At 37.9% G+C, this 26,828-nt stretch overlaps 1 protein-coding gene across 2 annotated transcripts in view; it reads right to left on the bottom strand.

The window, feature by feature from the left end:
• LOC308694598 (hydrocephalus-inducing protein homolog) overlaps positions 1-26,828 on the bottom strand; it is a 50,994-nt gene that overhangs the window by 15,177 nt on the left and 8,989 nt on the right. For both annotated transcript variants that reach the window (XM_081372202.1, XM_081372203.1), the window contains exons 6-19: positions 15,312-15,510; positions 14,788-14,968; positions 12,963-13,062; positions 12,500-12,618; positions 11,427-11,650; positions 10,148-10,215; positions 9,804-10,039; positions 8,037-8,137; positions 7,823-7,958; positions 7,525-7,689; positions 6,971-7,123; positions 2,608-2,846; positions 2,245-2,503; positions 1,569-1,712 (exon numbers count right to left, since the gene is read on the bottom strand). In XM_081372202.1, the coding sequence (XP_081228328.1) occupies positions 1,569-1,712; positions 2,245-2,503; positions 2,608-2,846; positions 6,971-7,123; positions 7,525-7,689; positions 7,823-7,958; positions 8,037-8,137; positions 9,804-10,039; positions 10,148-10,215; positions 11,427-11,650; positions 12,500-12,618; positions 12,963-13,062; positions 14,788-14,968; positions 15,312-15,510 (2,324 nt within the window). The remainder of the gene's footprint in view (positions 1-1,568; positions 1,713-2,244; positions 2,504-2,607; positions 2,847-6,970; positions 7,124-7,524; positions 7,690-7,822; positions 7,959-8,036; positions 8,138-9,803; positions 10,040-10,147; positions 10,216-11,426; positions 11,651-12,499; positions 12,619-12,962; positions 13,063-14,787; positions 14,969-15,311; positions 15,511-26,828) is intronic.

Raw genomic sequence — 26,828 nt, 5'->3', positions numbered from 1 at the left:
AGTAAATCTAGCAGCACGGGCTGTCAAAACACAGACGAATGGGACAGCGTCAGATAAAAAGAATGCCACAGACATAAATTTGCATTTTTAGTTCTAAGATACAGACTTACAAGGTGCCTGAAAACAGCTGTCAGAAGATGTGTGTGAAGAAGTTTATGAAAATATGTATAGCTGCAGCAAAAATGTGAGAGAACAGGAATCTGACAAGGCGGGTGGTGTTGTGTGTGCAAATGTGTGTGTGTTGAAACAGAGATAATAAAAGTGAAATAAGGCAGACAGAAAATCATTTTCATTATAATGATGGTTCCTCCCGAGCTCACTGTGCTTATTCTACAGCTTTTTTTTAAAAAACAGAAGAGGGCCAGAGATGCCAGGGCATCAGTGCTGAGCTGTGAGCTGGGGTTCAAATGAATTTGTCATCTCAGCTCACTTACAATCATTTTGCAAAAGAGAAATAAATTTGGACGGCTCATTTGAATGAGTTGGACATAACAGCTGCATGGTTTTTACTGTCAATACTTGAGGCGGCAATCTATTTTCAATTTCAATAGACCATAACATTTGTCCATGCCTCAATCTTGTATTTATGCAGTCAAGTGACTTACAAATGGATCGAAATTGATTGATTGGATGAACAGACAATATATATCCCTTCTGTACCATTCATAAATTAGGCTTAATTCCTTTACAAGAGAACAGATAATTGCCTCAATCTAACCACACACTGCAGACTATTTTTTTCTGTGCTTCATAAAAAGTGAGAGGACATTTGATAAAAGGGTACATGTTCAGCACAGATAATGGACCTGACATTTAACATACACACACAATACAATATTGACAATATGAGTAATTAAAGGGATAGTTCACCCAAAAATGATCATTCTTTTATCATTTACTCACACTAATGTCAGTCCAGAACACAAAAGAAGATACTGAATTTTGGAGACGGTTTAGGTTCCACTGTATGAAAAAAAAAAAAAAATCTGAATATCTTCTTTTACGTTCCCCTGAAAAAAGAAAGTCACACAGGTCTGAGATGACATGAGGGTGAATAAATGATGACAGTCTTTTCATTTATGGGTGAAAAATGAAAATATTTCTTAATATTAAATATCCCTTTAATATTATGAAATGGGTTAATGTGGTTGCGGTTTTGCAAGGATGAGGAAATGAGAGCCAAACTTAAAAAAATTTATATAAAAGTTTAAACCTTTACAACTCACCTGTATTAAACATGAAAATGCGACAAAATAACACTAGACGTATGCATTTATGACACCAGTTAATGCATTAACTTTGGCACCCCTCAAAAAATAACCAAAAAATAACTAAATTGAAAACAAAACAGAAATAACAACTAAAGTAAAAATTCTAAACTGTAAGTGTTGGATAAGTCTCTCTAAAAAGTAATGAATTACTAGTAACTAATTACATCTTCAACAGTGTAATCCGTTTACTGTACTAATTACTCTCTCTAATCAAATTACAGTAATTAATAACTTGGTGATGAATTACAGCCAACACTGACTATCGTAGCCCTTGATGGTAGAGAGATTTTTGCGAACCTTTTCCACATAGAAGCTGATTTGTTTGGATGAGAAGTTTACTTCTGGGGAGACGAATTGGCATGTGACGTCTGCAGTAATGATGCACTCTTTCCCATACTGACGCCCGACAACAGCATAGCATACAAGTTTTTCCGTAACGACCTGCAATCATAAACACACATTTAAAAAACACATTCATACATATATCTTTTTGTATTCTCAATTTATGAATGGATGTGAATCATCTTTGAAAGTTACATTTTTAAGAAACCCAGCTCAGCCTTGCACTAAAACTAAAAGCCTTGCACGTTCTCTATGATGCTTGAGACCCGGCACACCGACTGATGGCTATGCAATGCAGCAGCCCAGCGTGGGACGCAGCAGGGCAGGCCTATATTCACTTCTCACTTTCTCTCATCTCTAATTTACCATTAAATCAATAAGGACTCAAGGAGGCATGCATCTCTGTAATGCTCTAGAGAGGAAGTCAATGCACAGCTCCATGCGTCTCCACTAAAAGAGGATTAAGTGTGGCTTTCAGGACCTTCATCACCATAGTATTCAAACTTTAGCAGGTTGTGTCGGAACCGCTGTTGGCCAACATATTTGAAATTGTTGCAAGGAAAGCAGTCTAGTTATCAGTTAGAGACGATTAATTGCTGATGCACATAAGAAAAAGTTCTGATATCGGTACCTTGGGGACATCAGAGGAGCCCTCTAGCAGCATGTCCGTTGAGTGGCCAGGAGGAAGTAATAAACGTGCAGGTGATAAGCTGAAGACAGGGCCTCCTTGATCTGAAGTTTGAAGGCTCTTGCTTTTTTTGTTCCTAGACTTGTTAGGTGACAGAACGTCTCTGTTGTGAAACTGTGGAAACCCCTCTGTGGTCCATAATAGTCGGTGAGTGCGACGTCCTCGATTAGTGATTCTGAAGGCATACCGACATGGGCCGGAACTAGAAGACCAGAAGATTTAATAATTTAACTGAACATGAAGTTTTGTGAATAGCGGACTATTGTAAATGGCAGAATTCAAGGACAGACATTGGCGTTGTTTTACCTGAAGTGGGTTCCCAAATCCAGGCTAGGAGCCAATGGACGGTCAGTGACTATGGTGGTGCCCTTTCCTTTGGCCGACACAGGAATGTTAAAATTTTGGCTGTCCGGGATTTCCAGAAACAGTTCATCCTGGAAGGGCATGGTGTCGTTCAGATGGGCTATCAACTTCAATTCCAGACTCTCCTTTGGAGGAATTTCCCCTTCACTGTGATCCACACGCCAGTGAGACCTGTTCCTCACCTATCAACATTCACATACACATTATAGCACAAAATCTCTAATTCCATTGTGTAGTTTTAAACATACCATAGCAAAAAAGGATAATAACATTCTAATAATTCCATACATATAATGTTTAAACGACATATTAATCACAATGCTCTCACCCATTTAAATCTTGCTATATATATAAAATACACTACCGTCCAAAAGTTTGGGGCTAGTAATATTTTCATATAATTCTGTTTGAATATTAAAAATGTAATTTATTCCTTTGATGGCAGAGTTGATGATCCTATTAAAATCAAGAAACATTTCTTATTATTATCAATGTTGAAAAGCTGTGCTGCTTAATATTTTTGTGGAAACAATACTTTTTTTGGGGGGAATTCATCAGTTCAGAAGAACAGCATTTATTTGAAAGATTTTTTTGTTTTTTTGTACAATGTAAAAGTATACTCTGCCACTTTCGATATTTTCATTTCTTTGTTTATCAAGAATTACTTTATTTCCAAAAATAAATCTTATCCCAGATTTTTGAACAGTAGTGTTAATAATTTTGCAACTTTGGTCTTAATGAACAACTAAGCAAATTTTAAGTATACTCTTCTATCAGTTACAAATGTGACCAAGAATAACCACTTACTTTCACTAACTTTTCTAAAGTGTTTATTTTACTGGCCAATCCAATGAGTAAAATACAAATGCTCACCTAGCTAGGAATACTTTGGGATCAAATGGGTTAATATACAGTTGTGACAACCTAAAGCATCCTTCATACATCAGCTTCATACATCAACATCAACATCAACGTACAATATACTGTATAGTCCAAGTCACATGAAAAAAAAAAAAAAAAAAATCACAAGCAAAAAACAAACTCCCTTATGTGTGTGGACTGATTCTTCTGTCTTATGTAATGTCCAGGGGAAATGATCCCACAGTGGGTACGTTTTCTAGTGGGTAATGAGAAATATTAATGAACATTCCCTCCCGGTTGGCTCCAACACAAGTAACTGCCACTCAAAAGCCAACCATTAAGCAACATCTTATCTCAGTCTTGTAATTGAACAAGGTTTCAAATGAGCAGCTATGTAGTGATAACGTGTAAACATACAGCTTGCGTGTCTATATGCCTTGTGCTGCCAGCAGGATTCTCTTTATCTGAAGGGAGTAGAAAAGACTGGTGATAGTATAAAGGAATTGGAATTATGTATCCGTTTTATAATGAGTGGCTGATAGAAGAACACTGTTTGTGCTATAACTGACCCAAGAGTCTGATATCTGGCTAATACTTCCACTGCGTCGGAAATCGAATTCTATGCAAATATACAACAGGCAAAAGAGTAGTATGTTCGAATACATAGTAACTATTCGAAAAACAGTAGGTGAAAAGTACCCATATAACCTACTACTTCCACCAAGATTCAGGAGTGTGCATTCAATCAATCCCATGAGGCCATGGGAGAGGATTTATGAATGGCAGACTCAACTGTAGTCCATATGACAGTAATAACATGGTGGATGTAGTACATCAATATGTATAGTACATAGAACAAACTTTTTTTAACAGTATGATGTACTGTAGTACCTTCTACTGCTTATACAACAGGGTATTTGGGATGTAGGATACGCATAAGCAGTTTTTTCCTCTTTCAAACCCCATATGTTAAGCGCCTCCTTTCTCTCCTACTTTTTCTCCCTACTTTCATTATTTCCTCATAACGAGAAATAAACCAATGTGAAAAAAGTGCAAGCTTGTCTTTGCATGCAAAAGTGCAACCCACCAGCTGCTTAATTTGCACCACTGCTTTCCATAACTGTTGGCGGAGGATTCAAATCAGTTTTCATAATGCGGCCAAATGATTGATGTCCTGCACATTAACTTTTAATTGGGATTTTCTGACTGAGTAAAGAGAATGGGTGTTGGTGTGTTAAGGGATTCTGATTAATAGCGTTTTATTTATCTTAAGCCGAGACACAAGGAATAATTTATTAACAAATCCCTGTGAAAATATCTTCAAAATACTGCTAAGTGTATAACTGGAAAGTTTGGTGTACATAGGTGCTACATAGACTGAGATGTTTGTACTGGAGAATGACAAAAAACTCATTTTGAGAAAAGACGGGAACACGGCATGTCGCGTTGGAATGCTAACTTCTTGGTAAATTCAGGAGAAACTTACCGCCGCAAGTAAACAAAATGTAATAAAATAAACATCTTAATGTATATTTTCAACGTTTTCTTTATAGCAGCTTGACAGAACATATATTGAAGGAGTAAACTAGCCCAAAATCTCAAAACTGACCACTGCATGAAAAATCAATGTTTTTGCCTGTCGTGTCTCGCCTTAAGGATGACTGAGTATAGCTTTTGGCACATTTATCATCATTTCCATTATGCTCTCCTTTTACAGTCTTCATAGGGAAAAACTAAGTGAGCAGACTGTAGAGAAGAAATTGAAGGATAAGTATTTCCCATTTGAGTGTGCACAATCTAAGACATTAAGATCATCAGAATGTACATTATCCCACTTAATACACGGCTGCAATTCAGTAGTCATTAGATAAGACTTTTTTTTTTTTTGACTTGGTCACAATTGTCCAATCAGAATCAAGTTTTACAGAAAATCGTCCAAACACCTCATGAGTGAATTGGTAGCTGACTTTTTCATAACCAACTCCTTAAACTGATATGACCTCTGAGTCACGCGGGAGCTATATATTTGTGTGTGGCAAAGTGTGTTTGTGAGGCAGACGGTGTGTTAGAGGCCAATCAGGGGGAGCCACACTCATATCTCATATTCACTCAACTGTGAGCCATAGCAGAGCCACATGAATAATTCTGGAGAAATACACTGAATCTGATCATCAGAGGTAGTAAAGGGTTTTGGTAAACTTTATATAAGGGTCCCTTTGAAATATGTTGTAATTCCAAAGAAATTCATAACATATTGATATTCATATCATATTGTTGCATAACCATGATCATTTAGATCAAATTTACAAAAGAAGTTTGCCAATGGCTTATGCTTCAACACAGTCATCACCAGCAATAGGCTGCCCTTGGAGGAAGAAAATTACAAATTCAGTATTCAGCAAGGAGGAAACGCCTTTGAGCAAGTAAGTAGAGGTTAGAGAGAGGGCCCTATCATTTGATCTGCGCCGGACTAAAGGAGGTCAGCAGGGAGACATAGATCACTCCGTAAGTCTTCATATGAAAGAGAAGTGGCAAAGCAAGCGGGAGAGAGATAAAGGAGGGGAAGACAGAGAGACGAGCCGGTCGATAGGGAGCTAGATCGAGGTTGGGGCGATTTTTCCTTGAGAGAGGAATCAAGTAAAGTACAAGCCAGCTGAAATTTCAATAATCAGATCAGACCTGCATTAGAAGGTTTAACACCTTCTTTAAACTTCATCGTGCTGTAGAGCTTTACAATGGAACCAAAAGTCAGTCTCAGGAGAGACATATCTTTCCGAAAAACTCACAATACTTGTTTATCAGAAACTACATGAACAGATGGACGCATAAAAGCGAAAGACTGCGTTGTGAGTATTTTCAATTCATGACGCACTGCTATCAGCATCTGCCTGGCACTCAGCCACACTATCGAGCGCCTGTAATGAAATTCAGGATCGACTAAAGCTGGAAAATGTTTAGTAAAAACTCTGGGCTTATAAAAGTCCTCAGCCTTGGAGGAGAAGACAGGATCAGTTTACCAATGAGTGTCGACACATAATCTAGGATGCCCTTAATATCTGAATGAGTTTGTCTATATATGTGTCCAAGTCTCTTGGTGTATGTGTGTGTGGTTGCATGCAATCCTTCCATGGATTAATTAAACAAAGCCTAATGCTTATTTATCAGTGCTGAGAATCAAGGAGCTTATTTAATATAAAGAGCGACCAAAACGAAAAATGGAAATTAGGAGAAATTAGGATTTATAAAAGGCATACAGTATGAGGGTATTACGCTAACTCTTATCTAATCTAATCTAAAGCATTCACATGGCATGGAGAAAAGACCATGATATTGGACCCAGAGTAAGAAAACAGTAGAATAGGCATCAGGTGAGGACACTGACATTACAAGGGCAAAGGGAAACAGTACCAAAGCTTTTCATCCCTTCTGTTGCATTAGAACCCACCATTTGAGCAAAGAATCTGGCTGGGATTGGGGAGTCGTTTGACAGCTGCAAAGTCCTTGTGACATCAGTCAGCACAGGAATGCAGCCAAAGTTCAGCTTGGCAGCATTGACAGATACGGAAGGTCCCTGGCCAACACAGGACAGAAGGAGCTCCTATGGAGAAAAGGATTACACATATCAAGATTTTTTGTGAAAATGTTGTGATGTTCCACCGAAAGAACGTAAATAGAAGACTGTGACAGAAACCGCTTTGATAACAGATCTATTAACAGAGAAGAGGTAAGAGGTAAGAGATGTAATTTATGCATATGGAAAATGCTTTATCCAAAGCGACAAACTGTATATTGCATTTAAGTTATACATTTTATCATTTATCATGCACTCCCTGGGTATCAAACCATTGACTTTGGTTCAATTGAACATGAGTACATTTTTTATTTCTTACATTTTTTTCTTCTTTCAAAAACATTAAAAAAATCTTACCGGCCCCAAACTTTTGAGTGCTAGTGTAAAATATGCACTTGCCTTAATGTCATACGTAGACATATACTCACCAATGGTGGGTCTTGACGGCCTAGTATAGCAATGTGAGCTGTTTCCTGTAGGCTGCCCACTGTCTTGGCCTGAAGAACTACTGGAATCTGTTCTGTGCTATACGGTTGGATGACCCCTCGTGCGTGAGGACTGGAATAAAGAAGAGCAGGGTCTTCCTCATATGGCTGCAAACAGAAACGTGTGTCATATGTTAGAAAATCAAAATACATCAAAATACATACTCTAATGTCTGACCTAGAAAATTGGAAAGGGCTGCAATAGAAACGCAATAAATTTTACTTGATTGGGAGGAATCACCTGTGGCAGAAGTCCATAGCACGCAGGAAGGTCACTATCATTAATGAGCTCAAATGATTGCTCATAGGGATGACCCAGGAAACAGTGCTGGAACTGAAGATCTGGGTTCTTGAGGACCACATCAGGCACAACACATCTACCGGAACAATCAGAGATAAGTTTTGTGCAGGGAAAACAGCAAGACCACTTTATTTCCCCGATGAAAGTGTATTACCTAGCTTTGATTGGGAGAGCTAAAACCTCCTCTCCAACACCTTGAACATCCAGCACTAAAGCCAGATTGTAGTCTTGCACCGTGTTTGAGCAAAAGGTTAACTGAAAAACAAACACACATACACTTACTGTTCAAACGTTTAACATTTATTTATGTTTTTAAAAAAGTCTCTTATGCTCACCAAGTCTGCATTTATTTGATCAAAAATACAGTAAATCATTGCGAAATATATTTTAAAATGTAATTTATTTCTGAGATGGCAAAACTACATTTTGAGCAGCCATTAATCCAGTCTTCAGTGTTACGTGATCCTTCAGAAACCGCTTCAATATCATGATTTGGTGCTTTAAAATTAAATAACATTTATTTTTATTATGAATGAACAATATTGTGCTGATTCATATTTTTGTGGAAACAGTGTTAATTTTTTAAGTAAAAAACAACAACATTTATTTCAATAAAAATTTGTATGTAACAATGTAAAAGACTTTATTGTTTTAGTCTTTACTTGCTAAATAAATATTAAAAGGTGTTAATTTCTTAATTCTTTCAAAAAACATAAAATAATAATCTTACTGACCCAAAACTTTTGAATGGTAGTTTACTGTATATTCTTCATAAGATTTTATATCTCCGTCTTTATTTTATGAAACAACCCCACTTAAATATATCATAGTTTAAATCACTATTATAAAAGCTCTGAACAGATTTAACAGCTGCTTGTCTAAATATAGCGCTCAAGTAATACCTGAACGTAGTTCAGATAGCAGTATTCCTCTCCTTGCAGTGCTTTAAGTGCTCTGAAACCTCACATACGGGATCACAGACAACTGTCACCACGAAATGTAACCGCCTGAGAAGAACGGCAAAGTACTCTCCAGGTGTGTTTCTTTTATTATTCTAACATGTCTAGGAGACTGCCGGCCAGCTGTGTGATGCATCTGGGAATATTGTCCCATTCCACTAATACTACTAACCACAACCCCCTAATATGTATTCTTGTGCTGAGGTCTCATTAGAGCACAGTGAGCCACACTCTTGTCACAGACTGGGAGAGGCACATTTGAACACTGACAGGAGACACCCACATCCACAGGAAGCACAAAGACAGGCGGACACATCCAACAGATTAGCCCTCCAAAGTGCTGACAGCTCCCATTGATGGGAAAAGACCAGCACATGACAGGTACGCAAGGTACCTGGCAACCAAAGGAGCATGGGTGAGATAATCACAGCCCTAGAGAGAGAGAGAGAGAGAGAGAGAGAGAGAGAGAGAGAGAGAGAGAGAGAGAGAGAGAGAGAGAGAGAGAGAGAGAGAGAGAGAGAGAGAGAGAGAGAGAGAGAGAGAGAGAGAGAGAGAGAGAGAGAGAGAGAGAGAGAGAGAGAGAGAGAGAGAGAGAGAGAGAGAGAGAGAGAGAGAGAGAGAGAGAGAGGCTGGAGATACTGTTCTAATTTATCACCTTTTCCAATATATTCCACCTCCTATTTTTCTATTAATGGAACACAACAGCCCTTTTTTTAAAGTCTGAGGTTTAACAGGGATTAAAGGTCTGCTCTGAACGGACATTTAAGGCTGCACTTAGTTTAAAGACCAAAGTTTCTCGTCTCAAGAGAGATTGTTGATGTTTGTGGCATGGACAGGTCATAGGGAACATCTTGACAGGTCACTTCTGCTTTTGCATATGGAAATTGATTCAAATCGCTTTGAGGTATTCAGCGAGATAATACGTTGACAGGTCGGCTTAGAATCAGAAAGAGCAAACATACCTGGATATCTGTCTCAGCCATAGCATGAACTGAGCCTGTGCTGAGTGATAAAATAAACTCTCTCGGTCTTCTTTTGGTTTTGTCTCCTAGTCCCCATTCACTTCTGTTCAGCTGAGTGACCTGGTCTGTGCTGGTACTGCTCGCCAGTCCCGTGCCATCTCCGGGGATCCGCAGTCCAAAGCTCATGGGCACCACTGAAGTGTTGCTAAGGGAACATGTCAGCGTTTGCGGAAACCCTTGGGTGAGTGATAGAAGATTCCTGATTACACAACTAATATGCAAAACAGGGATTAAACACTAACATTGATCCTGATTGATGAAGTGGAGAGTGCAAGTTCATTTACCAAAGGACACCTCCCCAAAGTTGAGCTCTGGGACACTGAAGTGGAATGTAGGCCCAATTAAACACCCCCTGCAAGAGATGAAGGGGCGAGGAAACTTTAAAAAAAAAAAACCTCAAGAATAAAGGGCAATGAAAATGCTGCACCACAAGTAATTATACAAAACTAAAAGGCTGTTGAGATGAAGTCCAGTGGAACAAGGAATGAGTGGCACTGTTTTAGATGACAAGGCAGTGGTAGTTGTGGAATGTATACATTCAGCATTTTCAGTGGTAATCCATTTTAATCAAAGGGGACTAGGCTTGTGCTAGTTTGTTTGAAAGATTTCAGCAGAGCTCTGCTTCACTCGTTTAATTAAGGTTCAGCCTGTATAGGTTCATTTAATCAGCCATAAGCTAATGATTAAAAAAACAAAGAGTGAAGGAGAAACATTGATTTTTTGCTAATTGTCATAAGAGGGGATTGATTAAAGTGAAGGATGTACAATTCGGGTCAATATTCTGCTCTAAAATCAACTCTGGTTAAGGTCAATCAATACTAGTGTTGCATCCAAATTTGTAGACCTCCCTACTATATAGTATAGTATTGTTCATGAAAAGAGTAAGTCCAAAATTCACAGTATTCATAAAACAGTAGGCGGAGAACGTACTACTTCAGGGACGATTTTGAAGTGCGCATCCACTGGACAATTTACTATCCCATGAGGCCACAGGAGAAGATTTGTAAATGGCAGTGAAGCGACACAGCTCATGCAGGTGGTAGATCACATTACAATGACAACGCAAGTTGTCTATCATAAACAACAGTCTATCATATGTCACGGTTGGGTTAATGTTTTAAAACTGCCATTAGTACATAACGGTGGAAAGCAGTGGGGACTGGCTGGAAACTTGTACTAGTGTTGTGGAAAATTAGCAGTTCATATTCTGTAACAGATAACAAGCAAGACATTTGAATTTTTCATATGTTTAGATGATATTTCACTTATGACAGAATTTGATAAGGTGATAAATTGTGTCTAGCATGAGAGAAAACAAGAGTCTCTTCAGATAAGAACATGATTAAATGCCTTAAACAACATACATTCAAACATTTCTATCATACTATGTACAGCTAAACCTAAAATGTAATCCTTTTGGGAGTGATTTCATCTAGTTTGCAATGTGAAATGATTTTCCTCATGGACACAAAAGGCAACGCATACAGAAATGACATAATTGAAAATTGAAAATAAATAAATAAAAGGTTATTATATAATAAAGTGTTCATCTGTGAGGTTTACCTGAATGTGACAATGACGGGCTCAGGGTTTCCCACCACACTGAAGTGTAACTCTTCAGAGATAACACCTAGTTTGTCAGAAGAGAAGTGGACCTCCAGTGTTTTGGAGACTCCGGGTGGGATCATGCCTTCAGAGGGGTTGAAGGAAAAGCAAAGCCCCAGCACTGTACTGGGCTGCACTAGTTTATACGCACCATTTATCAGTCCCTTGTTGCTTAGACGCAGCTAAGAATAAGATAAAACAGACAGAGAGAAGGAACACAAAAGAAAGAGGGTCTGTAGATCTCTCCAGGTTTATGCCTGCACAGACTGAACCTCAGTTGTTTCATTCTTTCACCGGTGGGATCAGTTTACGTTGTTTAATCATACACTTGGATACTACCTCAAAAAGAGGCCCATAGGGACAAATCAGACTCAAACAAACAATCCAAAACTTTCAGGACAATTATATTATTGGGATTATGCAAAAGCTCAAATAACAAAAGGAATTGGAAAGCCACAATGTTTGCATAATTCAGCATGGAGTGTATTCAAACTGATCCAAACATTGGTCTATTTCAAGACTCAGTAATAATAAGGGGATTTATTATTCAATTAAAACTGCTGTGGAGTCCATGCTACATTTGGCAGATTGTGAGCAACATCCTAATTAAATTTGATGTGAGATCCTGCTTGTTATGGCTTCACAGTAATCAATTCTGTGAAGGGTTCTTCTGTTACATCAATAGTTTCTTCCCACCACTACTACAGTACATGCTTTAGTCTGTGTAATGATTTGGAGGAGGTAACGCTAAGTGGTTTTGTCTTTTAGACAGCGCTGAGGGTTAAGAAGGGGACAATAACACTTACAAACTGCAATCATTGCAGCACTCCAAAATAAAATGTTTAATTAGTAACATTTTATGTCAATATGGACGCATTTTGCACCTTTAGTGTGTTATGCAGCTGCTTAAATGTGAACAACTGAATAATAATTATTCCAGGATTTAATGGGATACAATGTAACTTAAGCTCAAATTGCTTTTACCATTGAGATTAAAACAAAGATACTACATGAGGTTTCTACAATTGTACCTTATAGCTTTGTTTGGAGCCAATGACAATGTTTCCCATGTCTAGAAAGTCAAACCTGAACTGCAGTTTTGGGCCTACACCCTCTCCTTGAATGCAGAGTGGCAACCGAGATTCACGACCTGTGTAAGTACAGAGCATTCAAATAAGAATAAAAAATAAAATAAAAAATAAAATAAAACACAGGTTAGCATAATGAAACAGGCTGTTAAATTTCACTGGCTACAATATCAACAGTCTGTCTTCAGGTCACTACTAATCCAAGCAACAGGAATATTGTCAGACCTTACTCAAACATGCAAATAAAAGCAAACCTGATCTCCAGGCCTGCAGAATTTTCCTAAGCGCAACATGCAAATATACCAATGCATTGTTAGAAAACAATGAAAGTGTGCATGAGCAGCAAAGCTGGGACAGTAGAAAGTGATTGTTTTTAACACAACATCTGTTATCATGGTGTAAGTACCAGTGATTTCACAGTAAACAGTCTGCTGGTAGATCCTGGCTTCCTGAGGTTTAAAGATGATGTTCACCTCTGCAATGCTGTTGGGCCAGATTTCTCCCTTCTGTAAAACAACAGAAAGTCAACAGAGAGAACACACAAAAAAATCAATTTTGATTCATTTCCACATATGTCATTAGCTATAAGCGTAATGCAAAGTCACAAGTGTGAAAGAGAAGTTTTAAAATATTATAATTTAAAATGACTCTTTTTCTATTAAAGAATATTTAAAAATTAAGTAATGTCTTCAGTCTTCAGTGTCACACAATCCTTCGGAAATTATTCTAATATGCTTTTTATTATCAATGTCAAAAATGGTTGTACTGCCTAATATTCTTGTGTAAACCATGACACAAGCAAAAAAAGCATTTATTTGAATTAGACTTTTTTTAAAGCCTTTACTGTCACTTTTGAACAACTGAATGCATCATTGCATTATAAAAGTATTCATTACTTTAAGAAACAATCTTACTGGCCCAGCTTTTGAATGAGAGTGTATATGAAACTAGATAATAAATGACATCAATGTCATATTATTTACCAGTAATTCATGGTAAAGTCATTATTATTACTATTATTATTATGACAGGAATGATCTGAAAAAAATACCAAAATGTGTTTGCATGCTACACTACTCCCTAAAGCAGTAACACATAGAAAGTGGTGAAAGCCTAACAATCAGAGCTGGTAACACAAACTTCACAGGTATGATCCCAGCAGGTGATGCATCAATACTTGGGAGATACCAATGTCTCTTATCACCACTGCGCTCTTCAGCAAGTCACTTACAATTAGAGTGCTCTAGGGGGTTGGCCACAACTGCATTGGATAAAAATGTTTGCTAAATCACTAGTGAACAAACAGCATGTTGTGTCACCAGGCAGTGCTTGACAGAGAGTTGACGGAGCAGGTGCGATCAAGCTCTACTGCATGTAAACAGATGCTCACATCCAAGCAGAGGGGATACCGATCTGTTTTGTTTAGCTTTATTTTCTTGTCTAAGCCTGCATAAACCTGGTTTGAAAAATCTTAAGGTGAGAGTCAAATCAGAGCAGAAATGAATGGGAATCATTTTCATTTATAGCCATCCTTATAGCTGCATATTCTTCTGTCTTAAACATAAAATGTACATTAGATTAAGGAAAATGTGAGGTGCAGAGAGAAACGGAATCACTGCAGTATGTCTGTATGTGCCTCTAAGAGGCTGAATGTCACAGCAAGGTGACAGAATTAACACAATACACTGTTGGATGTCTTTTGAAGGGTATGTGATTAGTCATTTGGAAAAACAAAGTGCTGAGCTGGACTTCCTATAGATCGTGTTATAATCGACTGGCACTGCTGCATACATTCTGCCTCAACTGCAGACATGCAAAAACGTACAAAGACTCTCAACTGTAGCAGAAGACCAATCACTAGGTGCATAACCAATGCAGAATTTAGGATTAATAGAATTTAGGGATTACATGCACAAAGTGTTACAAGTAAAAAATTAAAAACTGCCCATTCACAATTAGAATTACCATTTAGTTAAGTAAATCACATTTAACTCTCACCCACATAACAAATCCTCGTGTCTAATTAGAAACAAGCTCAGTATTTTTTAAATTGCTTGGCTGAGTGAAGTGATGTCTAAGTTTGGTTTCCACCATATGTTTAGGCATATGGTTATACGGTACAAGGACATTCTAGGTTTCAGATTTAATTGCTGGTTATACAATATTGCATCGGGGTAAACTGAAATCTAAAATGCTGAAGCTTGTCATGTGTCTAGTTGTAACTAACACACCAGGGGTCTCATGATGATGTCCTGGTCATCCAGAGACAAAAGCTGCTGCTGGGTTTGCACAAGCCCCTCCTGGAGGGTATGGGAAAACTGCGAAAGACAAGCTCGCAAAGAAGGATCAGTGTTTTCTGTCAGAAACTGCTCCATCTCATCATCCACTTCTTGATGCAGCTCTGAAGAAAGCCTACAAAAGAAGAAAGAAAACAACAGAGAATAAGAGAAAAATGGACAAACACAGATTGACACATTCATAATGTTAAAAGAATAGCTCATTAAAAAAAAAAGAAACTTCTGTCATTATTCATTACCACTGAAAATGAGTTTCACTTGTCTCTCGGTTTAAAAAAACAAACAAAATGCACCTCAGATGCTGTCAACAGAATTTTTCATTAAGACGTGAGCATGTCACCTCACTTGAATTTAGGATAAACTGTAAAGATTTTATCTTTCCAAAAGTATAGTTAGAAAAACTTAAATTATAGCTACAATGAAAACACTTAAAGCTAATAGAGGTTAACTAGTCAAACCTTAATTTGTCCAGTTCCTCTTCCTCAGTGGCAAAGTTCTTCCACTGGTAATGCACAATGGAATCACTCCTGTTCATTATTGCCACTTTCTGGTAGGTAGCTAAAGAGATGTAGGTTTTCTCCAGCATCACACAGTTCTTGTCCAATCCGACATTTATATCTGTGGAATCTCCATAGAGGGTGATTTGGATGTCTTCTCCTAAAAAAAAAAAGGAGTCACAAGGTTGACAGACATATCAAAGTAAAAGGTTTGCATGAAGACAGTCTACTGTTAACACAAGACTTACAATATCAACCAAAGAATGTGATTATTTCTACAAGAGTATTGATGGGTCATTCTCATGAAACCATCCATTCATTTGTGCCAACCCTGTTACATTTAAAATGTTGTAGGGTTGAATGTTATGAAGTTAAGAGCACAAATGGCTAATAACAAGCGTAACTAGCAAATATCATTGTGGCACACAACATTATTTAATATTCAAAATATAAAAACATGATTTTATTCAGATTAATATGGCCAATAAAACAATTTAAACAATGATGGTCATTTAACTGAATGACAGCAACAACAAAAAAAGACAGACAAAATTTGCGTTTTTTCATACATTTTTTCATAAATATTAGGTCTACATTGTCTACATTAACAATGAAAGCAAAATGTATAATTTATGGAAAAAAAAACGGCCTGATGTTTTGTATTACAGACTAAACGGAGTTAAATCTACAAAATAATGTGCCTTAGTTCAGTATTTTGCTTTGTTAAATAAGTAGTAAAGAATGGGGGCACAAATGGGGCATCAATGGCACGTTTTTAGAAATAGAATCGTCTAATTCCCTAGCAAGCATAAAAGATTTACAACTAGGCAATCATACGACTGGAGCTGTGTGATCTTTTTTAGTCACCATGGTGGTGGCGCTACATGTAAACAAATAGAGGTCTGTATTCTGCGTTTGTTACCATGGTGGAGCTGTGTGCTGCAATGATTGTGAACCTGGTCCATCAGGACAAGAGTTCCCCAATGAAATGTGGTCACGTGACCTCACTAAAACCAATCAGAAGCGAACAAAACACACGTAAAATTCAAAACAAAAGCTCAAATCAGAAATGCTGCTGGCTTACATATATTTACCTGCATTTTGATTTGTTTTACTAGTTTGGCTACATTCAAAGCAGAAGCTTCATGCTTAGTGGACTATCACAAGTCCTGCCTTGTCCATAATGTCAGCGCACTTACTCATGCACCCACACAAAGTTGAAAAAAGTATTGAAACGAAACATAAAACAGAAATTGTTTTCACAATAAAATGATATATACCAGGTAAACATTGTTCTTGGACTATAAATCTTCTGCTCTGGATATAATGAATTGCATTTGGAATATGTAATATGATTGTGCTGACTGACAAACACAATGCTGGGGAGGAGGGGCGCAAATATATGAGACAATTCCTCAAGACCAGGTAAACAAATCGACAGCAAAGAAATCCATCAGAGGTAAACTGATGGATAATGAAGAGAAACAAATTTTAGCTGTTACATTTATTGGCTGTTTCAGCACACTTCAAAGCCCAAAAATCACGAGCGCATGCTTTTTTCACTTTACATATTGCATGAACATATGCATCACATGTTTTTGTATGTACGTATATGTACAACGTTTGCAACTCTTGTACACATTCTAGAGAGAATACTTTTATTTTTCTCAGCATGTGTCTCTCTCTGATGGCTCTATTCTGAAGGGGCTCTAGCTCTTGGACACAAAAAGATAGATCACCAAAGGCATTTTAGATTGTTAAGACATTCCCCACCCATAGAGACCTTTATGGTATCAGGTGTACTGGATATAATTAACCCCTCACCTGTTTGTCTTTTTTGTACACTGAGGTCTTAAAAATACACAGACTGTCTTCAATGCAAAACAATTCAGTACACCAATCAAATTTTACATAAGAATTGATTTTAGTTTTTAGAGTTTTATTTGTTACATTTATTTAGACAAATGAATACATAATTCTTATATATGGCCATTTAGCATTATAGACAAATTTTAAAGGGATAGTTCACCCAAAACTGAAAATGTCACACATACACACACACACACACACACACACAAAGTTTTCACAATGCAATCCCAAATACAATTTCCCAAATACAAACTGCAAATAGTTAAGTTCTTGAGTTTAAACAAAAAAAAAAAAAATTACATAATACTATGCTTTCACCAAACGTTTTTCTGTGCTGTACAGTAGAGACTAAAGAGTGTGAGAAAGAGGAGACGGGAGCCTGAAGTATTTTCTCTGTAGGGGCTGATCCAGTTATGCAAGCATGTCTCCTAGCAGAAGGACTGCTGTTATTCAGTGCACATTTTAAACAAGCAAATGTAATTGCCGCACATCTGATGTACTTGGAGCAGAAGAATTTGCATTTATGTTTAAGCTACAACAGCCTTGGAAGGAGAGCAAATAAGCTGTATGGGGGGAAAAACTAAGCTTTATGAAAGGAAAAGACAGACATAGACAGTGTAAGAGAGAGGGAGAACAATAACAAACTGACAGACAGACAGAGAGAATAACAATATTGGTAGAAGAAATGAAACTGCCATAATGACATCCTGAAGATGATAGGCAGGTCCTGTGGCTTCTTTCTTTTCTTCGCTCCCAGTCTTACCCTGTCATCTTTTTACTCTCTCCATTGATTAATTTGCTGTAGAAATCACTTTTCACAAATGAGCCAGAGACATTTAACCGCTACCGTATCTCTATGCATGAAGCTTTGAGAGAGAGAAAAAGAGCAAAGGAAATTGTGTCTTTGATGGGACACTGCATCTGCCAGCAGGCTGAAGGATTGTGGGAGCTGTTCAGAAGAGAGGGGAGGGGAGAAGAATGGGAAATGAGGAAAGCTTTCATAGAGCTGCAGATTGTGTGTGTGCGAGATGTCTTCATCAGCTCACTCTTAAAGGAGAACTCCGGTCAATTTTAACAATGAGCTAATTTTATTGTACATTTGGAGTGTTGTCAATACAGAGAACAACGACAAAAATCGGTGTTGCCTACCAAATACCTGTTTACATCCTGTTTTTCGGTTGAAGTCCAAAGTAGTCGATTGCCGAGTTCACGCACGTGATCATAGATAACTAAACCAATGCGCGTGAACTCGGCAATCGATTACTTTGGACTTCAACCGAAAAACAGGATGTAAACAGGTATTTGCGCTGGCTTAAATAACATCATTTTTATACATATCTTTTACATCTACTGCAGTCAGATCCACTCGTGTTCACTCAGAAGGAATCACTCACATTTTCTGTGCACTTGTAATGACACATCAAGGATGTTAAGAGGCTAAAAGCAGGTTTAGTACTTGCCCTATTGAAGTCAACAGGGTGCAAATTTTAAAAATAGAATAACTCGGTGTAGGCAACACCGATTTTTGTCGTTGTTCTCTGTATTGACAGCACTCCAAATGTACAAAAAAATGAGCTCAATGTTAAAATTGACCGGAGTTCTCCTTTAAGTGCACCCTAAAAAGCCTGCCAAGATAGGGGGTGTTGTTCTCCTTCTTGACGAGGAAAGTGGTCTGCTTATATCATAAAGTATGATACAGATACACATTTGGCCCTCCTAACCAAAGGAAAATAAATCGTTGTGTTTGTTCTCTCAATATGAATTGTGTTAACCTGCAAAGACGAAGTGAAATGCCTAATTGAAATTTGGTCGAACAAACATATTTTAGAGCAACTGTCCAAAACACTTAAAATTAAATAATTTAAGTCCAACTGAAATCAAAATTGACCCTGTTTACTTTGTTAGCGCATATTACTAGTCTTGTGGTGAACAATTAATCCGTGCAAGTTAATACACAAAAAAAAATTGTTTGCCGTGGTAATCTTAAATCAAAATCTGAAAAGTAACTTCCGGTCTGGAATGGCGTTCCTTTTCTGATGACGTCAGTTTGACGGCTTGGGTTGAAAATGCTTAACCACTCCCCTCAAATCATTAGTCTGCTATGAGCGAGAGATGGAGAGGAGGAGCGCTAAAGTAAAACCCTGCCCTCTGTTCAATATTCCATTTCATAAGTTTTCATAAGAAAAGTCGTTTGCAACTTCCGGTTCATGCAGACTTTAATGTGCGGAATCCAGGAACATAAACAGGGTGCACTCTAAGGGTGCACAGTTTACTCGCAAGTGACTAGTGAAAGCAAACCGAACCCAGATGAAATTGCAATATTGTGACAATTTTAATCCCTGTTTTGAAACAAAGTAAATATCTACAGGTCTGAAAACACCCTATGAAACAGAGTTCTATTTGGAAGTCTTGTACAAAAAATATCATCCATTCCTACTGAAATTAACCTATGTCAAACCTTAATTAGACTATACACTGAACAAAATACTCATAAATAAAGTAAAACATTATCTTAACAATAGCCTCCTAATAGCGGATCCTTTGGCATTTCTAAGGAGGCAGTTCATGTATTTTATTATTACAGTAGCACAACGCATTTTAGCAATTCATTCAACAAACAGCAGTAATTATCTTGTTTATTTTCATGACATGTATTGTATGCATTGTGTTATGCTGTCTGAGACTATTGAATAGGGGAGGAAAGAGAGAGATTGATATACTGTAGACAGAATGGAAAACATGCCCTGTGACCCATGCAACAAAGCTGATGTGTTTGTTCTGCTTGTTTTCATTCGCGAATATAATACCGCTTTTTACATTAGCCTCGATGTTGCCATTTAAACAGACCTAGATGCTTACAACTCCCTCTGTATCTCTTGTCCTTGAATGCCACGATAATGAGATTTTGTTTCTATATGAACGCCGTGAATAGCAAACAAGCCATGGGTAATGCGTTGCACTGCCATTTGTAACAGGAAATAGAAGAAATGAGATACACACTTTACCACATATGAAACAAACTATTTGTCATGCTGTTCCATGCATGCATTCCCTATTTACAGGCAGAAATGATAGGAGGGATATCCTTTGAAGAAACCCAAGTGTCCCTTGAAAGGAAATAGCTTTCACTGTGTAAGAAAAAGTCATATATATCATATCTTTGTAGTCCATTATTAATGGAAAGACAGAACAGTGCAGTTAAAGACAGCCCCAGATTGCACCTTAGATGTTTATATTAAACATGTCAGCTGGTTGTCAATAAGTAACATGGACATTAACCTTTAGATCTGAACACATCATGTGTACAGGCAATTGTTTGGTGACTGACTGAAAAGCTACAACCTTGAGATCAAAGATTTAAATAAGACTAATATAATCATTTTTTGATTCCTTCACTCAGAGCTCTCTTATGTCAAAGAGAATTAAAACAAAATCCAGGGACATTCTCTGCAGCTCTACAAGACTAAAGCTAAATTTTAAAAAAATATATATTTTGCAAAAAAATTAAATTCAACAAATGGAATTTAGTAAATCCACTTAAACAATTTAAAGGTACACTATATAAATTTTTGTTTGTTTAAAATTAACACAATTTAAATAATGAGTCAATATATCATCTACTGACTAGCAAAAGCGAGCACCAAAGCGCACAAGATATTGAACACTATAGGTGCGTAAAAGACAAGGATGGTCGATGACTACAGGACAGGCGTAAGATCTTGTAACGCTGACAACACTATTTCAAGGAGATATCCAACATCGAATTCCCACATTTGCCGGTTCCTGAAGGCATCCCAAATGTCGGCTCAATCCCTCGTATTACAACTGAAGAAGTTGCCAAAGCCATTGATAGCATGAAGGACCAGGCTTTAACAATCTGCCAGTGGATTTTTGGAAGTTGAAGGAGCTGCGTGTCACCACGATTGAATGGCTAGCAACTTTCTTCAATGCCAACGTCGACTTTGGCCATGTACCAACCAACTGGACCACAATAATTACAGTCCCTATTTTCAAGAATAAAGGCAACCCAGCGGAATGTTTAAATTACCACCCTATCTGCCTCCTATCACACACAATGAGCACCAGTAAAAGAAGCCACTGCATATAGCCTTTCTTGATCTTGAAAAGGCTTTTGACCAGGTGCTGCAACTGGGTTCAACTGCACTATGAAAACACCAGCAGTCATGAAAGATGCACAGCTGGCATTTCTGCTAGCTTTCCTGTGAAGGTTGGTGTACACCAAAGCTCAGCATTGTGGCCGCTACTCTTCATCCTGGTCTTGGTCACCATCATTTAAGACCTGCAACAGGGTGTCCCATGGGCCCTGCTTTATGCAAAGGACATTAACCTGGCTGCCACCCAACCGGGAAGAACTGGAACACTAAGTCCAGGCATTGAATGACCGCCTCAGCCAATATGGCTTACGCCTCAACATCAAGAAAACAGAATATTTGGAAACCAATCCTTCTGATGGCAACATCCTGGTTAGTGGCGAAGGATTACCTAGGATTGTGCCTGCAAAGTGCAAAGTGTGGTACTGGTATCAATAATGAAGTGGGTGGAAGGGTGAACTGGATGCGCTGGAAAGAAGTCACTGGTGTTCTATGTGATAAACGCATACCAATCCGTCTCAAGTCCAGTACGTACAGTAGTACGTACAGTGGTACGTACAGTTGAGCTGTATTGAGCCGAATGCTAGCTAGTTACCAAAAGCACTTGGCGCTCTCTCCACGTTATGGAGATGCACATCCTCCTCTGGATTACTGGTGTGTCTCTGCTTAACCACTGCTGTAATGATGCAATCCGGCAGCAAATGGGCGTTGCACCAATTGCGGAGAAAATGCAACAAAGCTTCAATGGTTTTGGCACGTTCTACGAGCTGCACCAGGCACTGTCGCTGACACCGCCTACCACTTCATGGTGGATGGGAAATGGCCACGTTGACGGACAAAGCAAAGATGCCAGGATACAATCAAAGCAGATAAGAATCACCAAATTATACACAAACGGGGCACTTGACCATGCAAAATGGCATACCAAGATCCGAGAGCGGACTCCACACTTCTGGAAAACACGCTAGAGGAAGAAGAATATATCATCAATCCCATGGTAAGGCTATTATAAGTGTTTATATTTTAAAACTGATGGGATGGTTTTCATGGGAAATTGCGTACATACGTCACTCGCCCATGAGAGTCTTGTCATATTTGTAAATAGAGAAAAGGTACTCCGTCTACTTTGGCACATGTATGTTGTGAGAGTGGCCTAGGTTAGTTGTCACAACGAGTGAGAAAGGTTGACATGGAGCACACTTAATCTCGTACCTCTGGGGAAGCTGAAAAGAGGAGAGTCTACTGGAAAAAAGAGAACACCACAGAGCTCGTAATAAAACGAGAATCAACATTGGCTTGGCTTTTAAAAGATGTGAAAAAGTGATGCGGAGATGGCTTTTTTTCTCATCAGGTGAGTAAGGTATTTACAGTGGGTAAATACCTTATGAGTAAGGTAACAGATAAATTGCCTCAAACAGAGTTTATTGTAAAGTATTATCATCTTTATTATCATTATCATCAAGTGTCATCTCATCATGGTTGTTGTAGCGCAGTGTAGTGCCGTGTCAATTAATGGGTAGAGCTACAGTAACGTCTTCAGCTACTCAGCTTCAGATCCTTTCCATCTAAACTGCTTATATCTCTTAAGACTAGTAGGCTAGTGAATGTTTTATGAGCAGAATGATAAACAAATTCATCTGCAGTCACGCAGAGCCAAAGCACAACCAAAACAATGTTCTTCCACAAAACACATGCAGTTTTTTTTTTTTGGCTAAAGGACCAAAAGTTACATAAGCCGCTTTCCGACCAAGTAGTTACAGGAACTTAGTTCTAGGAACTGTCCACTTCTAAACAGTTCTAAGAACTACTCTCCTCCAAACTCGGTTTTGCTGTTTGCGTTCGCACTGGCCAAGTGTCCATAGGAATTGGTAGGAGGGGTAAGGGAGTGACGCAAGCACGGCGACTTTTATTTTTACGGCGCGACCGACCTTTATTTTGGCAGCGCTGAGAACGCCAGAGCAAACAATGCTCGCATTCTCTGTGTTTATTAGTTAGCAATCTGTCTAACAGTACTGTTTAATATCTTATTAGATAGAACTGTTATAGAAAGTAGACAGTATATGAAAAAAGGTTATGCCGTGTGGTTGATGTCCAGTGTTGCTAGCTGGGCACATAAACATAATCATGTTTGGCTTGGTCCCCTCAAAGTTGCGTTGGATTTTCTCTTCAGCATAAAGGTTTAGAGACCCATCTATCACTGTTTTCCATGTTTGTATAGTTAGTTTATGGAGTAAATATAGGCTATAATCTGTGTGTTTACATTCTAGCTGTTTTAAAAATGGCGGGTGCTGGTGTTCCGCGTGCGTTCGGTCAGTCAGCGTACACTAACGTCATGGGTAGTTCCTATAGTACTGGTTTAGACCCTACTCTGATGTAGGACCTAAATTAGTTCCTACAAATGGAGTTCTTAGAACTAAAATCGTTCCTAGTCGGCGTGTTCGCACCGCAGGAACATCCGGGTACTTTAGTCAATAGTTCTAGGAACTGTGAAAAGGTTCCTGCGGTCGGAAAGCGGCTATAGTGTACCTTTAGGTAAAATTAACAAAATAAATAGGAACATACTTTTTGTTTTTACTTAACTTTTTTTAAGTGTTTACACAAAATACATATTTCTTAATTATAGACTTTTCTTTTTTTTTCACTGCACTGACATTTGCACAGCTACAGAATGTTCATTGAACGATGCAATGAACAAATCCTACAACCTAACCACAAGATACTCTATAGCACATTAGCAACCACAAAAACATCAACAACAAAAACTCATTTTAAATGCCCATCATATCTGAACAATAATCAGGTTTGGCTTTTACTGAAAAGAAAAATGACTTCAGCCCTGTGAAATACGCCGCACAGAGAGAGCTCCTTTAGAGACTTAAGAGAGGTCTCTGTGCTTATCTGAGATGAAACTGGGACTGCAGGGAGATGTTTCTGCCAATCCCAGAACCAAACCAATGAAGACATGATCCAAAGCAGCTTCACATTAAACATAAATGAGGAGGAGACAGGAAAAGGCGCTAAATTAAAAATGATACTCCCCTGATGGGCACAAAGTGGTATTTTTAGAACAGAATGCATATTAAAAAGTTAATGCCGATGGCCTTCATCAGACCTGTGTGTTTATATATGTGGAAATATACAAGCACATTCACACAGACAATAATTCATGCACACACTAGTATGTCAGTTTAAACACACCCTCTTACCCATGCACATGTAGCATCTGGACCAATCAGACACACACAAATGATTCATTATATTTAATGAATAATCCAGCAAACTCACTCTCCCAACAAAGGTTTATAAAACTTCCCCCAAAACCAACATCCAAAATGAAGCTAACACACTGACAGAACCCGCTGTCCTGTTACAGGACACATTGAGACTGATAAGAATTTTACGACCCCAAAGGAATGTTGCAGAGGGCTGTGACTCTCACTTAATTCTTGCTGAGAAGGTAAAATAAACCCTTTTAATCCTATATATTCTATATATAACCACTTGAGAAATGTATAAACATGTATCTAATTTTCATCTCATGATTTTCCTTTTATGTGGTTTGGCCTATGTATTCTTGTAAACTCTATTGGGTTAATGTTTCAGACTTTGCATACTATGGTTTACCACAATCATATGTGTGGCATGTTTGGTCTCTATAAACTCCAATCTTCATCCCCCATTTGTTAATTTACATTACATTTTGCTAACTTTGTGATGCATTAGTATTATAAGAATCTTGAAGATTCTTTTCTTAAACACCCAATGAAATTACATTTTCAAATGCCCTGCTAGAGTATAATGGGTCGTAAAAACTTTCCGAAAAGGAACAACTTCTCATTGGCTCACACACCTCCAGAGGGTGTGACATCTTCACGCTTTAAAAATCACTGATGCCCCTCTTACTCTCTTAGTCCCTTTCTGAAATGCTGACGTGAAGATGATGCTGAACTAGAAGTTTCTAAGGACCCCCAAGCTTGTGCCAGGCTGCGGCCTTGTCTCCCCATTCACCAAAGATCCTCTGACTCCCACTGGTTCTCTCTCATCAAGACCACATCAGCAAAGATCAACTGGAGCCTCAACAAACTGCATCAGGACAGTTTAATTCAAATGGGTGAGACATGCAAGTATTGGACTTAGTCTCATTATTTGATACATTAAGTATACTTACCCCTTTTAAAGAAGGGCGTGTTAAAACTAAACTGATGGTTTGCTCAAGGCTGTTGATCTGCTGAATTCCAAACAATGCTATAACTTCTTGCTTTCCTGTATTCTGCTTCAGCTCCCTTTCCCTTGGTAAACTGTATGCATGTATGTATGTGTATGTTAGAGTAGTTTAAGTGTTTAGTCTAGTTAATAAAGTCTTGTTCATGTCACACGTAAAGTTGTCTGTGTCTCAAGCTCATATCTGGAGTCTCTAATCATATCGATTTTGATTACTTGCTCTTAGTAGTACTGTAAAGTAAGAAAGACATTTCCCATGCCCCGGAAATGTACATTTCTTAGAATTAATAAACAATTAACACTGTTCACGGGACAAACAGGTTAATTGATTGTAATATTAATTTACAACATTAAGTTAATTATATTAACTGATTCAAATATTCATAATCAATTATAACCAGTTATTATTACACACATGATCTTTAATTAAAAATTTCTTAGCACCATCTTGCCTATAAATACTGCCTATCCACCTACAGTTGATTCAGGTAAAACAGTGATTCAGCATTTATATGTAATCGAATGAATCCTAACAACAAATTGTAAAGACCACCTACTGGCCCAAAGACGGAGTCCAACGGTCTGGGTGAAGGAATAATGTGTGTGTATGTCTTTTCAGCGCTCCAGTGAAGTTCACTCAATTTATTAGAATTTAGTTTCAATATTACTTTAGCCCTACGTTTAATCTGACTCCAATTTCAAATGGTAATCAAATTTAGATTGTGTTTCTTATTAGAAAATAATCCAAAATATTGATTATGAATTAATTTAGATCTTTGATTATTCTAGGTATCCCATATTTTAAATTTTTCATTCATCAAGGACCCGGTATCGCTCTGAAACGTCATGTCGCGAATGTGCGCTCATGATCACAAACATAGCCAGTTCTGAAATAGTCAGAGGATGCAGTGCAAACTATTTTACCCTTAAGCGGTCGCCCTATGCTTCCCAAATGATGTAATTTTTTTGTAACAGTCGCAAGATGCGACGTGCTAAGTCAGTGATAGTCAGAAATTGGAAGGTCTACTTAATGATGTGCCCCATGCTCCATTCATTAGTGCCTTCAGTTTGATCTATCCTGGTGTAGCTTTGCGCAAACACCAGACTACACATTAATCTACTATGAATAATGATTTCAGAATAATGCAGAATAATTCAAATATAATATTTTATTTGTCAGGTAAAAATGTAGCATGCCAATTACACAAGTAAATGATTAAAGGCCAATTCAGAAATAATAAATACATGACATCAATTACACAAAGATGACTCTAAG

This window comes from Scardinius erythrophthalmus (genome assembly GCF_964197995.2).
Source record: "Scardinius erythrophthalmus genome assembly, chromosome: 8".
NCBI lineage: Eukaryota > Metazoa > Chordata > Actinopteri > Cypriniformes > Leuciscidae > Scardinius > Scardinius erythrophthalmus.
The sequence above is the reverse complement of the archived record's forward strand: the minus strand, read 5'-3'. Positions and strand labels throughout refer to the sequence as shown.